We start from the raw sequence: 18,300 nt of genomic DNA on the forward strand, positions 1-18,300 counted from the left end.
TCCATCCTACCAGTACCCTGCTTCATAGTGATGTGGGGGAAGAAGCCCAAAACAGCTGTCTACAGAGTCATGTCTCTGGTATGGCTGGTATGATCTGATTCTCTTACCTTTTCCCATGGTGCATTCCAGGCTCCATATACCCACTGTGTCTCTTCCGTGAGAACCAATACGTCCTCTGAGCTGCATCTTAAGACGTTTCATCTAGCCAACCAGTACATGCTCAAGTGATGAGGGGCAAGAACCACAACCAGTTTTATTTCGTAGGGGGGCTCTAAAATGGATAGAGTGAAGTGGACTATTATGTACAGTACAAAGTTCAATATTGAGAAGAGCATCCCTTTACATTCCCATTCTGCTGCAGATTTCCTTTGTCTGTGACTGTGTTTGTCAGACTGAGGGGGCTAGGGTGGGACGGCTCCTTCCCTTACAAATGGCACAATCCCTGGTTCCCTGGAGACATCATCCAGTTTGTCAAGGAGCACCACCTACAGGGCCTTAAAGGGAACCTGTTGCCACGAAAATGAAGTGTAATCCGCCAGCAGCATGTTATAGAAGAGATGGAGATGAACAGGTTAATATATCGTTTTATTGGAAAAGATTCAGTATAACTTGTACTTTATTCATTTATATTCCTGCTCATTCTGGGCTCGGAAGTCCAGGGGGCGGTCCTATCAGTGATTGACAGCTACCTCTGTATACACAGCCATAGAGTGAAGGCTGTCAGTCACTGATAGGGCCTCCTCCTTGACCAGAATGAGCAGGAATTTAAATAAATGAAAAACAAAGTTATACTCATTTCCCATAAAACTATACATCCATCTGCTCAGCTCCTCCTGCTCTTTGACATGCTGCCTGCAGATTAGATACAGTGCTTAACGTGACAGGTTCCCTTTAAAGGGCTTCGGTCATCAAAAACATTGGTATTTAAATTGGCTGACTATAGACATGTGCTAATGTCAGCTGAAGCTAAAATTCTTTGTCCCCTCTTTCTGTGTGCCTCGGTTTTTGTGAAAAATGAACTTTTATTTTATGTAAATGAGCCTCTAGGCGCAATGGGGTGTTGCCCCTACTTCTAGATGCTTTGTACTCCCTCCTCTGGTCACGCCCTCTGTCTGTATCTTTATGGAATTCTGTCCCCAGGAGACCACCTTCCTTTTTTAAAACCAAAGTATCTAGAAAACTAACATGATGTTTTTCATAAGTAATAGTGAATTTCAAATTAGTGTATACCCCATTAAGTTCATTGAAAAGGTCAGAAGCGTCTCGAGTGGCCCCACCCATATGCAAAACACATAATATATATTTTCTAAACTCTTGAATAACTGCGAAAATCTGGATTTTTATATACATACTCTTCTTCAAATAATACCATAAACGTATTTGCATAGGGTGGGGCCACATTTGAGCCCATTGTGGTCCCCCGTTGCTGCAAGTAATAAGTGTCGCCCCCTAAAAAGTAGTTTTCACTCAATACCAGATGTAGTAGATCCAGAAAAAAGGTACACTGAGCAGGAGAATATTCACTTTGACAGCAGAGTAGAAACCTCTTGTATACCATCTGTGATGAACCGCACCTCGCAGCCTTGCCTGACATCACTGTACGTCGGGATCACGTGGTACGGTTTCGTCGCTGGTTACCAAGATGTGATGTTACGCCCTCCCTGGAAGTACATAAGGTCAGCTTGGCACAGTTTTATACAGACACCTCCACACAGGCACAGGGAGGCATGGGGAGTGAGAGAGGGTGGCGATTTACGGTGTGGAACAACACTCGCTCACAACCCTGACAGGCTGAGAGAGTTTTTTCACTGCCCCAGTGAAACAGAGCCCTGCCAGCCTGGTAGACTGCCATCAGTTCCTAGTTAGATATAAGCCTGGTACATTAACGGGATTATATTGTGCCACATACCAGCCCAGGTAGCATGTGATGTAATAATAAGACACGGACGTGTGGGATTCGTGGATCGAGATAAAGAACAGCGCAAGGTTAAATTATATATTTAATTGCCTTAAGGGTGCACTAGACACAACACTATATTAAGGTTGGGCGATATCAAAAATATTCCCATGATAACGATATATATCGCGATAAATGCCCATTTAGAAAAAAAACTCTAAACATGTACTCGTGTTTCCTTGTTGCCCTTATACATTATAATGTCTCCTTGATGCCCCCATGCAGTAATATCTCTTAGTTGCCCACCAAGAACGGGGTCACCGTTCCTCCCAAATCGGATGGAGCGGTCGTGCCTCCTGCTGCTCTATTCATTCTCTATGGGAGTGCTGGAGATAGCAGCAATCAGCCATCTTCACCGCTCCCATAGAAAATGGGACATCCTAGCGGAAAACCCTGATAAGTGGGTTGTTCAGAGTGTGCCCATTATAGGTGCACATTGTCAGAAAGGGCACCTTGGCATCATAAAGATGCCTTTCAGTTAAATAAAACATTGGGGGTCATTTACTACAGACTGGTGCTTCCCATATGGGTCTTAGTCCCTACACACTACAGCCATATTACCGCAGCGACTGTTCTCAGCCCCGGCCTCTCTGTGCAGCAGCCCCCAGAGTGCAGCGACTGTTCTCAGCCCCGGCCTCTCTGTGCAGCAGTCCCCAGAGTGCAGCGACAGTTCTCAGCCCCGGCCTCTCTGTGCAGCAACCCCCAGAGTGCAGCGACTGTTCTCAGCCCCGGCCTCTCTGTGCAGCAGCCACCAGAGTGCAGCGACTGTTCTCAGCCCCGGCCTCTCTGTGCAGCAACCCCCAGAGTGCAGCGACTGTTCTCAGCCCTGGCCTCTCTGTGCAGCAGCCACCAGAGTGCAGAGACTGTTCTCAGCCCTGGCCTCTCTGTGCAGCAGCCCCCAGAGTGCAGCGACTGTTCTCAGCCCAGGCCTCTCTGTGCAGCGACTGTTCTCAGCCCCGGCCTCTCTGTGCAGCAGTCCCCAGAGTGCAGCGACAGTTCTCAGCCCCGGCCTCTCTGTGCAGCAACCCCCAGAGTGCAGCGACTGTTCTCAGCCCCGGCCTCTCTGTGCAGCAGCCACCAGAGTGCAGCGACTGTTCTCAGCCCCGGCCTCTCTGTGCAGCAACCCCCAGAGTGCAGCAACTGTTCTCAGCCCTGGCCTCTCTGTGCAGCAGCCACCAGAGTGCAGAGACTGTTCTCAGCCCTGGCCTCTCTGTGCAGCAGCCCCCAGAGTGCAGCGACTGTTCTCAGCCCAGGCCTCTCTGTGCAGCGACTGTTCTCAGCCCCGGCCTCTCTGTGCAGCAGCCACCAGAGTGCAGCGACTGTTCTCAGCCCCGGCCTCTATGTGCAGCAGCCCCTAGAGTGCAGCGACTGTTCTCAGCCCCGGCCTCTCTGTGCAGCAGCCCCCAGAGTGCAGCGACTGTTCTCAGCCCCGGCCTCTCTGTGCAGCAACCCCCAGAGTGCAGCGACTGTTCTCAGCCCCGGCCTCTCTGTGCAGCAACCCCTAGAGTGCAGCGACTGTTCTCAGCCCTGGCCTCTCTGTGCAGCAGCCACCAGAGTGCAGAGACTGTTCTCAGCTCTGGCCTCTCTGTGCAGCAGCCCCCAGAGTGCAGCGATTGTTCTCAGCCCCGGCCTCTCTGTGCAGCGACTGTTCTCAGCCCCGGCCTCTCTGTGCAGCAGCCACCAGAGTGCAGCGACTGTTCTCAGCCCTGGCCTCTCTGTGCAGCAACCCCCAGAGTGCAGCGATTGTTCTCAGCCCTGGCCTCTCTGTGCAGCAGCCACCAGAGTGCAGAGACTGTTCTCAGCCCTGGCCTCTCTGTGCAGCAGCCACCAGAGTGCAGAGACTGTTCTCAGCCCTGGCCTCTCTGTGCAGCAGCCACCAGAGTGCAGCGACTGTTCTCAGCCCCGGCCTCTCTGTGCAGCAGCCACCAGAGTGCAGCCACTGTTATCCAGCGCCGGTCTCCTGGCTCTGGGGGTTTACAGCCACTAGATGGCATTTCTTTGTGACCTAAAGGACTTATACCCCCGTGACTAGGGTTGTCACAATACCAAAATTTTGATTCAATTTCGGTCCCATTATAAAGTAATGCAATACTCGATACCACGCAAAAGAAAAATTAAATGCCCAAAAAAAGTGTGCATTCCGCAATTTATGTAACGTGTGGCCCATAATAGAACAGCCCTATTTTTTACTGGAGAAGGAGACAAAAAAATGGAGAATCGTGTGTTTTTTTTTTTTTTTTTTCTGTTATGGCGTTCACCACATAGGAGATATTTTTCAATACTTTAATAGTTTGGACTTTTTTGGACGTGGCGATACCTAATTTGTTTTTTTTTTATTGTTTATATAGTTTTTTTATGTAAATTGGGAAAGGGGGTGATTTAAAATTTTTATATTTTGTTTTTGTTTTGTTTTTTTAATTTTTAATTTAATAACTATTAGACCCCTTATGGGGCTAGAACCTCAGATCTTTTCATCCCTTGTCCTATTCACCCTAATAGAGATCTATTAGGGTGCATAGGATCTCACACTGTCCCTGCTGCCCTGTGCTTTGTGCACACGGCAGCAGGGAGATTACCATGGCAGCCAGGGCTTCAGTAGGGTCCTGGCTGCCATGGTAACCGATCGGAGCCCTGAGATTTCACTGCTGGGGCTCCGAACATAAGCTGCCACTGCACCACCAATGAAGAGGGAAGGGGACCCTGTTACCAATTATTATAATACTGGGGGGCTTGGGTGCACTGCACCACCAATAATTATAATTTAATTATGATTATAATTTTAAATACTGTGCCACCAATGAATTTAATTAACCTCATAATACAAATATAGACTGCAGGTGCCAGCCATATCACACAGCCGGCACTCGACCTCAATGACAGCGATCTCGCCGAACCGTGCCAATTAGTCCCTTAGGTGCTGCATTTGACGGGTAAATTGCCTCAGTTCGCGGGATCGCCACTTCCTGTCAGTGAGGCCGGGTGCCTTGTATGTGATACGGCCGACACCCACAGTCTATATTTGAATTGAGGGTAATTCTCATTAGTAGCGCAGCGGCCACAGCCCCTCCCCTCCTCCTCACTATTACCTTCTCATTGGTGGCGCAGCGGCAGCCGGATCACAGTGGGGAGGGACTCTGTCCCTCACCACTGTGCCGGCTGTAATGTGCCCCGCACGTTTTAGAGGCATTCAGCATTGTGACGTGCGACTGCCAATATGACGTCACTAAAATACAGCGGTAATTAAGAAATGCCGATATTGCCATGTCGCCGTTTATTAATACCGTGGTATATCGTTAAAGGTAACCTGTCACCAGGATTTGGGGTATAGAGCTGAGGACATGGGTTGCTAGATCACCGCTAGCACAACTGCAATACCCAGTCCCCATAGCTCTGTGTGCTTTTATTGTGTAAAAAAAACGATTTGATACATATGCTAATTTATCTGAGATGAGTCCTGTCCCTGACTCATCTCAGGTTAATTTGCATATGTATCAAATTGTTTTTTTTACACAATAAAAGCACACGCAGCTATGGGAACTGGGTATTGTGGATGTGCTAGCGGTGATCTAGCAAACCCATGTCCTCAGCTCTATAAACAAAATCCCGGTGACAGGTTTCCTTTAATACCGGTTTATTGCCCAACCCTACACCATATACACACAGGATATACAGTGGGATGCGAAAGTTTGGGCAACCTTGTTAATCGTCATGATTTTCCTGTATAAATCGTTGGTTGTTACGATAAAAAATGTCAGTTAAATATATCATATAGGAGACACACACAGTGATATTTGAGAAGTGAAATGAAGTTTATTGGATTTACAGAAAGTGTGCTATAATTGTTTAAACAAAATTAGGCAGGTGTATAAATTTGGGCACCACAAAAAATAAATGAAATCAATATTTAGTAGATCCTCCTTTTGCAGAAATTACAGCCTCTAAACTCCTCCTGTAGGTTCCAATGAGATTCTGGATTCTGGTTGAAGGTATTTTGGACCATTCTTATTTACAAAACATCTTTAGTTCATTCAGGTTTGATGGCTTCCGAGCATGGACAGCTCTCTTTAAGTCACACCACAGATTTCCAATTATATTCAGGTCTGGGGACTGAGATGGCCATTCCAGAACGTTGTACTTGTTCCTCTGCATAAATGCCTTAGTGGATTTTGAGCAGTGTTTAGGGTCGTTGTCTTGTTGAAAGATCCAGCCCCGGCACAGCTTCAGCTTTGTCACTGATTCCTGGACATTGGTCTCCAGAATCTGCTGATACTGAGTGGAATCCATGCGTCCCTCAACTTTGACAAGATTCCCAGTCCCTGCACTGGCCACACAGCCCCACAGCATGATGGAACCACCACCATATTGTACTGTAGGTAGCAGGTGTTTTTCTTGGAATGCGGTGTTCTTTTTCCTCCATGCATAACGCCCCTTGTTATGGCCAAATAACTCAATTTTAGTTTCATCAGTCCACAGCACCTTATTCCAAAATGAAGCTGGCTTGTCCAAATGTGCTTTAGCCCACCTCAAGCGGCACTTTTTGTGCTGTGGGCGGAGAAAAGGCTTCCTCTGCATCACTCTCGCATACAGCATCTCCTTGTGTAAAGTGCGCCAAATGGTTGAACGATGCACAGTGACTCCATCTGCAGCAAGATGATGTTGTAGGTCTTTGGTGCTGGTCTGTGGGTTGACTCTGACTGTTCTCACCATTCGTCGCTTCTGTCTATCCGAGATTTTTCTTGGTCTGCCACTTCGAGCCTTAACTTGAACTGAGCCTGTGGTCTTCCATTTCCTCAATATGTTCCTAACTGTGGAAACAGACGGCTGAAATCTCTGAGACAGCTTTCTGTATCCTTCCCCTAAACCATGATGGTGAAAAGTCTTTGTCTTCAGGTCACTTGAGAGTTGTTTTGAGACCCCTATGTCGCTACTCTTCATAGAAAATTAAAAGAGGAGGGAAACTTACAATTGACCCCCTAAATACTCTTTCTCATAATTGGATTCACCTGTGTATGTAGGTCAGGGGTCACTGAGCTTACCAAGCCAATTTGAGTTCCAATAATTAGTTCTAAAGGTTTTGGAATGAATAAAATGACAACAGTGCCCAAATTTATACACCTGCCTAATTTGGTTTAAACAATTATAGCACACTTTCTGTAAATCCAATAAACTTCATTTCACTTCTCAAATATCACTGTGTGTCTCCTATATGATATATTTAACTGACATTTATTATCGTAACAACCAACGATTTATACACGAAAATCATGACGATTAACAAGGTTGCCTAAACTTTCGCATCCCACTGTATGCAATGGTCAGAGATACAAATACAGGTGATGGTACAGTCAAAGTTAACAGATAAAAGTTACCGGATATCTATGTGGTGCTTTAACCCCTTAGTTACCAGCCTGTTTTGGGCCTTACTGACCAAGTGTTTTTCTTCCTTTTTTCATCATCGCGTTCCAAGAGCTATAACTTTTTTATTTTTCCATCTATATAGCTTTATGAGGGCTTGTTTTTTGCTGGACAAGTTGTAGTTTTTAATGGCGTCATTTTGGGGCACACATAACTTTCTGATTACCTATATTAACTCTTTCTGGGAGGGAGATGGGAAAAACAGCAATACTACCACTGCGTTTTTACGTTATAAATTTTATTGCGTTCATTTTTCGGTAAAAATAACATCATATCTTTATTCTCTGGTCACTATGATTACAGTGATATCAAATACATATAGTTTATTTTTTCCGTTTTACTACTTTTTTGCAATAAACAAAAAAAATGAAAATGTTTTTGCATTGCCGCTTCCCAAGACCCATAACTTTTTTAGTTTTCTTGATTTTCGCGGGACGGCTTGTATTTTTCATTGGTATCATTTTGGAGTAAATGGCGCTTTTTGATCTCTTGTTTTTACGTTTTTCTCAGTGGCAACTAAGAATAAATGAGCAATTCTGTCTTTTTTTTTTTTTTTTAAATTTTTATGGCATTCACCGTAGGGGATAATTTACATGATATTTATGTAGCCTGGGTCGTTATGGACATGGTAATACCAAACATATGGGGGAGATTTTTTTGCAATTTTTTTAATTGAAAAGCATATTTTCAATGGAAAAAAGCATAATTATTTTTTAATGGGATTTTTTATTGAATAAATGTGTTTTTTTTCTTACCATTTAATAGTCCCACAAGGGGACTATAACAGACAACATTCTGATTGATTTTAAAATGAAATGCATTATCCCTATAGTGCATTGCATTTTAATGTCAGTGCTATTCTGACATTGACCAGCAGGCTGCGCCAGAGAGGCACAGCCTGCTGGAAATTACTCAAGGCTGGTCTGGGGTCTAAACAAGTCCCCAGCCAGCCTTCGCACACATCGGCACCCCGCGATCGCATTTGCGGGGTGCCGATGGGAGACAGAGGGAGTCCGCTCCCTCTGTCAGCACTTTACATGCGGCGGGCGCCGCGGCATGTAAAGTGTTAAACAGCTCGGATCGGCACTCCTGCCGGTCCGGGCTGTTAGAGCAGGGCCGCGGCTCTCATGTGAGAGACGGGCCCCCGCTCCCCGCTGCACGGGGGACCCGTAGTGACTGCCGTAAAAACACGTATGGGTGGTCACTAAGGGGTTAAAGCTGTAATCCTGGATGCTGTAGTCACATGGGTGGCAGTGATGACAGTGGGTTTTCCAGGTCCCTCCAAACACGATACACGGCGTGACCTCCCTTCAGAGAAAGACTATGGCCACTGCCTTGCAATGGGCAGTTAACCCTTAGTTGGTCATGCCCCTTTCTCCCCCTGGGAGGATCCCACTCTCCCTCCCTTTGGCCCTGGTAGCCAAAAATCCACAAACCCATTATGGATCATAGCTCCTCACCAGAAGGTCATAGGGAGATGGTTCTGGCGCTAACTGATCTGCCCAGATCCCTGGGGCAGTTGGAGACCAAATATGGCTTGCTATTTGGTTCCTACTAGGAGTTCTCCGTATCTCCCCTTCCCTGTGTCCCACAAACGCACAAAGTCCTGGAGAACGTCGGTCTCTGACCCAGAGTCTCAAAAAATGTGACTGGTGTATGCCCAAGATGTGTGGTCATTTCTTTATTCCTTATGAACTCCTAGTTCCATGATGTCTGTGGAGTTTTTTTTCTTGTAGGTACGAAGCTTAGCCTCCCAGCAGGTAGTCCTCCCATCAGAGGAACTTGCTTCCAGCCTGGCTGATGGGAGTATAAAATGTAAATACTTTATTTTCTTTGAGACAGGGCAACCTGTGGAGCTTAATTCCTCTGCCGACTACCCCTCACCTGGACAGCAAATGGGCATGCATTAAATTATATCTCCACATATTCCTCATGCCGCCTTTATTGTTGATAGATGAATATAAGCTAACCATATCTATGGTGACAAGCCAGCAATCATCAGGTAACGGGACAGGGATTTAATAACCCTCAGGAAATGGGAAGTATGCAATAGAAAGGATAGGGTGTTTTTCACAAGTGGAGTCAAAACCTTTTACCAATAGTACTGCCACTATGGGCCGACCAGGGGATTAATCAAGGTCTTGTGCACCTTAAAATTAGTGATAAGCGGCATAGGCAACATTCGAATTCGCAATATTTTGCGAATTTTTGCCCGAATATTTACCATAAATTTGCAAATTCGAGAAATCTCCAGTCATTATTTTCTTGATTGCGAAAATCGGCAATGTAATGTATTCGCGATAAAAATTTGCGATTAGAATATTTGCGATCAACACTAAGGGGTAGGCAACTTTCCTATTGGTTGCTAGGGATGTTGCTAAGTGCCGATATTTGCGATAAAGTCGCAATAAATGCACGATTAGAATATTCAACATTATTCGCTAATACGAATATATATAGCACTATATTCTAAATATTCGCGAATTCTCAAAGTGGCAATATTCGCGATTAAAATTCGCGATTTGAATATTCGCGCTCAACACTACTTAAAATAGCTAATTGGGCACAATTTTCCCATTTTCACTTAGGACTATACTCACTTTTGTTGCTAGCGTTTTAGACCTTAACGGCTGTGTGTTGAGTTATTTTGTGGGCACGGGTTAACTGCCTGAATACGACGCTTGCAATAACTTTTATTTAAATAAATCTAAAATATGTGGCTATCTGCCAAAATTACACACATCAGGCTGACATATGGAAGGGTTGCTCACACTTCTGTATATATATGGTGCAGCCAACCTCTTCCACAGTGATGAATAGTAGTGTATACAGCTAGAGGACAGCTAGAGGACTAAGTTTAACCCTCCAATATAGCTGCAACACTAAAAGTAACGCTGCCAGACATGTATTCATGTCTCACGGCAGCACTCAATAGATAACAGGGAGTGTGTGGACCAAATTATTTGCAGGCAAAGTGCTTAATGTATGCTGCACTATTATCTAACAGCCCATGGTATCCACTACACTTCAGATACCTATTATCTATAAGTCATTAATTCCCTGCCTAATATCGCATTCGCTCTACGTGTTTCTGTCACCACCAGCAGGGTGACATGTCATCAGGAGCATGAATTATCAAGTACAGAAGTGGATTGCCCCATCATTTCAACACATTTCCACTGTACAGGATTGGATCACAGGGAAGACGCTGCATGCCGGTATTGACGAGCGTGCAGCGAGATCTTAGCATAGCCTCCGGCTCTGGTACGGCCGTATTTTGTGGGCACACCTGATTCACACTGTTAGACAAACTGTCAGCGTCTTATAGTGTAAGGCACTGAGAGTTCAATACAGCACAATACAGATGTATTGTGCTGCATTGAAACGGGGTTCAGACCCTGAAATGTGGAAGTCCCATAGTGGGACAAAAATAAAAAATTATAAAAGTGAAATAAGAGTGTTTTTAACAATAAAAAAATTTAAGATTTTATTTAACAAAAAAAGCCCCTTCCCCCATAAAAAGAGACATAAAATTGTAAAAAATAGAAAAACCACACATATTAGGTATCGTCGTGTCCGTAACAATCTGCTCTATAAAATATTACGTTTGTGTGAACAGGCCCTAAGGGTGATGACATGAACAAATATTCCTGTTACCATTTCATTTGCAGCCATGCAGGAATAGAAGGATCACATATCCTCCTCCTCTCCCTGCACTCTACAAGCATGGCCCTGCTGGCCTGCTCTCCCCCTCCACACAGGCTGAAGGAAGAACTCCAAGCATATGCAGCTACTACTACAGCCTGCACTAGCTGGGGCTAAATAGCAGCTAGAGTTGCAGTCTATCTCTTGTATCACTTGTATTAAAGGCAAGAAAAGTGGATGCCTAAGGCTACTTTCACACTTGCGTTCAGAGCGGGTCCGTCTGGTATCTGCACAGACGGATCCGCTCCTATAATGCAAACGCTTAGATCCGTTCAGAACGGATCCGTTTGCATTACCATGAAAAAAAAAAAAAAAATAATAACATTTTTTTTTTGTTCATGATAATGCAAACGGATCCGTTTTGACTTTACATTGAAAGTCAATGGGGGACGGATCCGTTTGAAAATTGAGCCATACTGTGTCAACTTCAAACGGATCAGTCCCCATTGACTAAGGCTACTTTCACACTAGCGTTCGGGTGTCCGCTCGTGTGCACCGTTTGAAGGGGCTCACGAGCGGCCCCGAACGCATCCATCTGGCCCCAATGCATTCTCAGTTGAGGCGGATCCACTGAGAATGCATCCGCCTGCCAGCGTTCAGCCTCCACTCCGCTCAGTGAGCGGACACCTGAACGCTGCTTGCAGCGTTCGGGTGTCCGCATGGCCGTGCGGAGGCGAGCGGATCCGTCCACACTTACAATGTAAGTCAATGGGGACGGATCCGCTTGAAGATGACACAATATGGCTCAATCTTCAAGCGGATCCGTTCTCTATTGACTTTCAATGTAAAGTCTGGACGGATCCGTCTGAGCTACTTTCAGACTTAGAAAATTTTCTAAGTAATAATGCAGACGGATCCGTTCTGAACGGATGCAAACGTCTGCATTATCGGAGCGGATCCGTCTGATGAAACATCAGACGGATCCGCTCCGAACGCTAGTGTGAAAGTAGCCTTACATTGTAAGTCTGGACGGATCCGTTTGCCTCCGCACGGCCAGGCGGACACCCGAACGCTGCAAGCAGCGTTCAGGTGTCCGTCTGCTGAGCGGAGCGAAGGACAAACGCTGCCAGACTGATGCATTCTGAGCGGATCCGCGTCCACTCAGAATGCATTAGGACTGGACGGATCCGTTCAGGGCCGCTTGTGAGAGCCTTCAAACGGAGCTCACAAGCGGACACCCGAACGCTAGTGTGAAAGTAGCCTTACTAAAGAGGTCAGTTTTGAAAGGGGATACAAGCAATGTTAGGCTACTTTCACACTGGCGTTTTGGCTTTCCGTTTGTGAGATCCGTTCAGGGCTCCCACAAGCGGTCCAAAACAGATCAGTTTTGCCCTAATGCATTCTGAATGGAAAAGGATCCGCTCAAAATGCCTCAGTTTGCCTCCATTCAGTCTCCATTCCGCTCTGGAGGCGGACACGAAAACGCTGCCTGTGGCATTTTGCTGTCCGCTTGACGAAACTGAGCCAAACGGCTCCATCTTGGCACACAATGTAAGTCAATGGGGACGGATCCGTTTTCACTGACACAATCTGGCACAATAGAAAACGGATCCGTCTCCCATTGACTTTCAATGGAGTTCATGACAGATCCGTCTTGGCTATGTTACAGATAATACAAACGTATCCGTTCATGACGGATGCATGCGGTTGTATTATTGTAACGGATCCATTTTTGCAGATCCATGACGGATCCGCCCAAAACGCGAGTGTGAAAGTAGCCTAAGGCAAAAAATTGTGTGCCTATACAGTTGCAAACATGACTGGCATTAAAAAAAAATATGTATTCCTAGTTTTTGTTTGACATTTCAGGTGCTAGAGTTGATCTTTTCATCCTCCTGTTTGATTTTCACGCTTGATCCTTGATATGTTTAGCTATACTATAGCACCATGCTAATCTTGATATACAGTACCAGGGTTCCTGTCCTCATAATAGTGTGAAGTGGGCTGTGGAATTTACATAATTAGGATACCTGGAGAGTTTAAGGGAACACAAAGGACAATATATGGACAGCTGATTGTAATATATTATAGATCTTAGTTGTTGAAATCCCCTGAAATGCTATGTCCAAGGAGACTGCCAAACAGCCTCCAACATATTCTGTCAGACATGGAGTAGACCGGTTGAATTTAGTGTGCATGATCTTTGTGCGTCCATGGCTAATAAGTGTGGAGGGAGGTGTCCACTCATTGCCCCCTCTCCCTATGTATGTATTTCATATTGTTAATATAGTACTAGCATTAGCAATATACAGTATCACACAGTACTGTACACCCAGTGCAATCACCGTCATCAGTCCCTGAAACCAGTGAGGGTCACAATCTAATTTCCACAGTGTGTGACAGAAACACGGACTAGCGCCAATTTCCTAGAAAGCCAACTGAAATAACATTAGGGGACTTGGAACCGATATCTTCCAGGCAAATTATCGCTTTGCTGACAGCTATTTAATGTCTATGCCATGTTTAACACTAACTTGCCACAATCCAATGATCAAACCAGTCTACTTGGGTGTGGGTGGATTATATGACACATGCATTTGGTTAGGGAGGTGTTATGATCTTAATATTTGAACCGGTTTTATCACAGAGGAATTGAGATAGTATTAGCTAACAGGGTGTGGGCTAAGTAACAAGCAGACATTTTCTTAAAGCTAGGCTGTTAATCTAATATTGTACCAAGCAGTTTATCTGTTTCTGTATCAATGCCTCTAATTTAAGAATAGAAAGGTATCACACGCAAGATATATAGAAAAGAAAGTAGTCAGCAAATTTGACAGTGACTGTGCGCTGTTGAAACAATACATACTACAGTCCTTTACTGTCACTAGGATCTTGGCAGAGCTGGGATCCTATCGTAGAAGTTCAAGAAATTTCTTGCTGTACTACGGCAGGGCTTGGCTCCATTTATATAAAATATGAAAACTCATGATTGCAACTGCATGAGGCTGGATCCAGACTACGTTTTACTGCTTTTTGAGCAGCAGATGGTCAATAAACATGAAAGAAATGAGTAAAAATGTAATTCACATATTTGTATGGCAGCAGGAGTACACCGAGCAGCACGCTAGAAAATTAGCACTCTCAAACTCTTTTGGGAAGGAGAAAATTTTGAGAATATTGATTATATAAAGTCGTATGTGCAGCCGCTGAGGAACCAGTGCAGAGGATGGGAGTAGTAGCGAAGTCTCGCGCAGACGCAGTACCCACTGAGGGCTGCGCCAGTGCGATTTGCTGGAGACTGAGGGAAGAGCGAGCATCGGACGTCACTGGGCTCGGCGCATGCCCAGTGACGACGATGAAGCTCCTGCCCTCAGTCTCCAGCAAATCGCATTGGCGCAGCCCTCAGTGGGTACTGCGTCTGCGCGAGACTTCGCTTGGCCGTCAGGGAGGGGGAGGAGAGGGATGAGACGCTGTGGGCGGTTAGGGATTCTGGAGGAAGGCGTTTTGGGCACTGTAAGAGGGGTGTTACTGGGCACACAAAGGGGAACATAATGCCCCTCCCTGAGGGGTTAATTTGCATAATTATAAAACTCGTTTTTCTGCAAAACTACTGGACGGATTACAATATAGAACAGCACAGCCGATTCAAGGTAAGCTGTGGAGCATGACTGGTTTAAAATCCGAATTTGGTTTATGAGAGGTGACAGAATCCCTTTAAGCAAAAAGCATAGATGTGGTAGGCAATAACAAGTGCTCGGCGGCACTAAATCAGGTGCTCGGCAGCACCAAATCAGAAACCATATGTCCTACCACAATCCGGGGGGTTCCAGTGCACATCCATGAATCCCGGAAGGAAAGCAAAGAACATCTATCCCTGGGCTAGATGATGATGTGGTATTGAAGGACAGGATGGGCAAAGAACTGTACCTGATATTGCCCTACAGGGAGGGTGCTATTCTGGCCCTGATAGCCTAACCACAGACCACCCGCCCTGATAAGAGCGATATAACCTTACCCGATATAAAAATGGCCCTAGTAAGCCCCTAGGCCCCTGACTTCCAGGTGATCACTATATAGATCTATGTGTTTTTGACTCATTATAAAAGTATATTATAAGCATATCGCACCCCTCTGTGTATCACACCTATCGATAGCACACCTATACCAGTCCTTAAAAGGACTTTTGTGACCCTATTAGCTAGCTTTTGGTGTCCCTAACAGCCTGTCCCTGCTCCACACAGCAACCTCTCCCTACACTGGCAAAAAAATGAATGTAAAATGGCTGCCAGATCAGGTTTATTTATAAGGTAGGGGGTATGTCCATGTGCTGAAATGTCTCAATTGGCTGTCCTGTACCACCTGATGGATGTGTCATGGGTCAAAGTTCTTCACAATGTAAAAGAATATGGCGGGCGCGAATATCTCCATATGTTCGCATGTTCGGCAAATCGCGAACACGCAAAGTTCGCCGCGAAACGACCGCCGGGCGAACCGCAAGGCCATCTCTATGTATGACACAGGGAAATTAGATTGTGAGCCACACTGGGGGCAGGGGGTTGTGTATAAGTAGAGTGCTGTGGAATATGTTGGTGCTATAAAAAGATAAAATAACGATCATGAAAATAAATGAGAATGTAACTAGGTGACACTTTAGTGTGCTCTAGCTGATTTCTTATGATTTGTAGCATAACTGATCCAGTCTAGAATACCCACATTTTAAAGGGGTTGTGCCAGGATTGACAATTATCCCCTAATCACAGGATAAGGTCATAGGTGTCTGATCAAGGGGGTCTGACCTTTTGAACTCCCACCTATCACAAAAAAGGCATCCGGTCCCCCCTGTTTGAATGGAGCAGCTTTACATTAAATAGCTTAAAGGGGTTTTACCAAGATTGTCACTTATCATTATCCACAGGATAGGTGGTGGGGGTTTGACTTCTGGCTCACAAGAACAGGGGTTCTGTTTGAATGGAGACATGGTCAAGCATGTGCACTGCCCCTCCATTCAATCTCTATTGTACTGCCAAAGAAAGCAGAATCCAGCATTGACTATCTTCGGCAGTCCCATAGAATTGGAATGGAGCTGCAGTGCACGTACTTGACTCCTCCATTCAAAAAGGAAGTCAGGCCCTCCGTCCTCCTGATCCAGCAGTCAGACCCCCCGATTTAGAAGCACTTCTAGTTATTCAGGGTTTTGCACATTGTACTTTAAAGACGCAGCGGGACGTTTACTAGTAGATTTACGGCTCTTTTTTGGGGTATATTTGTCCCATGAAATGTGGCGTGACAATTTTTCTGTTTATGACAAGTGAATGTGTTTTAGACTACATTTATTATTTGAGACAATTTCAAATGTCACAAAAAAGTCACAACCTACAATCTATATTTACTAAAAAGAGGTAAATTCGGCGCAGACACATAAAGCAAAGACATACTTAAAAATGACACAGAAACAACCGCAAACAATAAATGTCCCCAGCAGTCTTTACTTCTTTACTCATATTAGTAAAGAACTGAATTAGAACTGACTCTTCTGAGATCATGTTTCCAGAATACTCTTCATGTTTATATTGTGGTTACACACATTGTGCTAGCTTTGCTTTTTCCCATTTTTCTTTTTATATTTTCCATATGTTGTCATAAATGGCTTTGCTGTGTTTTCCTACAGATATTTGGCTTTATGGACCTGATAGATCTTGCAAGGAGTGCTCAAGTTTGCAGATCTTGGAAGATCATAACCCAAAATAGTTCACTCTGGAATAGTGTAAGTAAAATTCTTTTTGCAGCAGATTATGATAGGGGACAAAGAAAAAATCTCCAGCAGAGCTATTTAGTTTGTTTCCCTAAGCTATGACAACCATTTTGGCACCTAACTTGAAATATGTCTGCTCATCAGCAAAGTGAAATAAGTCACCATCACTTTCAAATAAAATGTGGGAGTACATTTGCAGAAGATGGATAGATAGGAAAGTCATTTATTAGCACAGTATTAGGTTATTTTATTTACTTTGGTAAAATTGTATGCATCAAATCGCATTTTTCTGCAGTACGTTTTGGATTTATGTTAGTCTAGGTTCACATCTACATTAACCCCTTGAAGAAATCCACCGTACATGTACGGCAGATGCCTATCCGGAGTGGAGCAAGCGCCATAGCCACCGGGTGCCCACTGTTTCACCCAGGGCCAATGTTTAACCCCGAAATGCCGTTGTCAAATGTGACCACGGCATCTAAGTGCTGAAAATCCAGGAGCACTGTGCTCACAGGGCTGGAACAGCTCCCCTCAGTGGCGATTATGTGAGCAGTTAATTTCCTGTGGCAGACTCTGTCCCTCTGAAGGATCGGAGGCCTGCCACAGCTATGTTCCTATGTGAATTTCTCAAATGCATTGGAGTCTATGACAGAAGCGATCTGATTATCTATTTCCTTAGGGGAACTCTTAAAAAGTGTTAAAAAAGAAGAAAGAAAAAACCTTTTTAAAAATATAAAAAAATATTCAAATCACCCTTTTTCCATAATAAAAATAAAACGAGGTCTTGGGCAAAGACATTTCCCAGAATGCCCATGCTATTAACATATACAAATGTTTATCACTCCTCATACCAATGAAAAGCATAGATTGCCTGGCAGAAAATGAGCCCTCACACAACTGGGGGTCAGAATATGGTGATGACAAGAAAAAAATGTTTTCCAAAGTTTTAATTTTTTTAAGTATTAAAACACAAGAAAAACTATACTATATCTGTAATCGTACTGACTCACAGAATGAAAGGCATGGGTCAGTTTTACCGCATAGGAAACACTGTAAAAACAAAACCTATAAAACTGTGGGGGAATTGTGTTTTTTTTTCCCAATTCCCCATTTGGATTTTTTTTTCCAGCTTCCAATTACATTGTATGCAACAGTAAATGGTGCCATTAGAACGTACAATTTGCTCTGCAAAAAACAAGCCCTCATATGGCTATAAACTGAAAAATAAAAAAAACAATATGACCGTAGGAAGGCCAGGAGTAAAAAAAAAAAAGAAATGTAAAAAATGTTAAATTACCATTTCCTCAAAGGGGTAAAAGTGCTGGTTCGAGTTTCGATTGTAATAGACAACTGAAATTTAGTGCTGTGACAGATATACTAAAACACTGCCCCAAAGGACTTTATGGGTTCTATCAGGTCTGTGAAATAGCTATTCTTTCTGCACATTTGACCTAATCTACAAAGAAGGCTCCTAACAGAACCTATGGGTGCACTTAATCATCCTGTTCTTCAAAGTACAGAAATGGTAAAT

The 18,300-nt window shown here is 44.4% G+C and overlaps 1 protein-coding gene across 1 annotated transcript in view; it reads left to right on the top strand.

Annotated features, from left to right (window-relative positions):
- Positions 1-18,300, top strand: part of FBXL13 (F-box and leucine rich repeat protein 13) — a 223,045-nt gene that overhangs the window by 57,229 nt on the left and 147,516 nt on the right. Inside the window, exon 8 of the mRNA XM_040412981.1 lies at positions 16,686-16,781. Within this exon, the coding sequence (XP_040268915.1) occupies positions 16,686-16,781 (96 nt within the window). The remainder of the gene's footprint in view (positions 1-16,685; positions 16,782-18,300) is intronic.

This window comes from Bufo bufo, chromosome 1 (genome assembly GCF_905171765.1).
Source record: "Bufo bufo chromosome 1, aBufBuf1.1, whole genome shotgun sequence".
NCBI classification, from domain to species: Eukaryota; Metazoa; Chordata; class Amphibia; order Anura; family Bufonidae; genus Bufo; species Bufo bufo.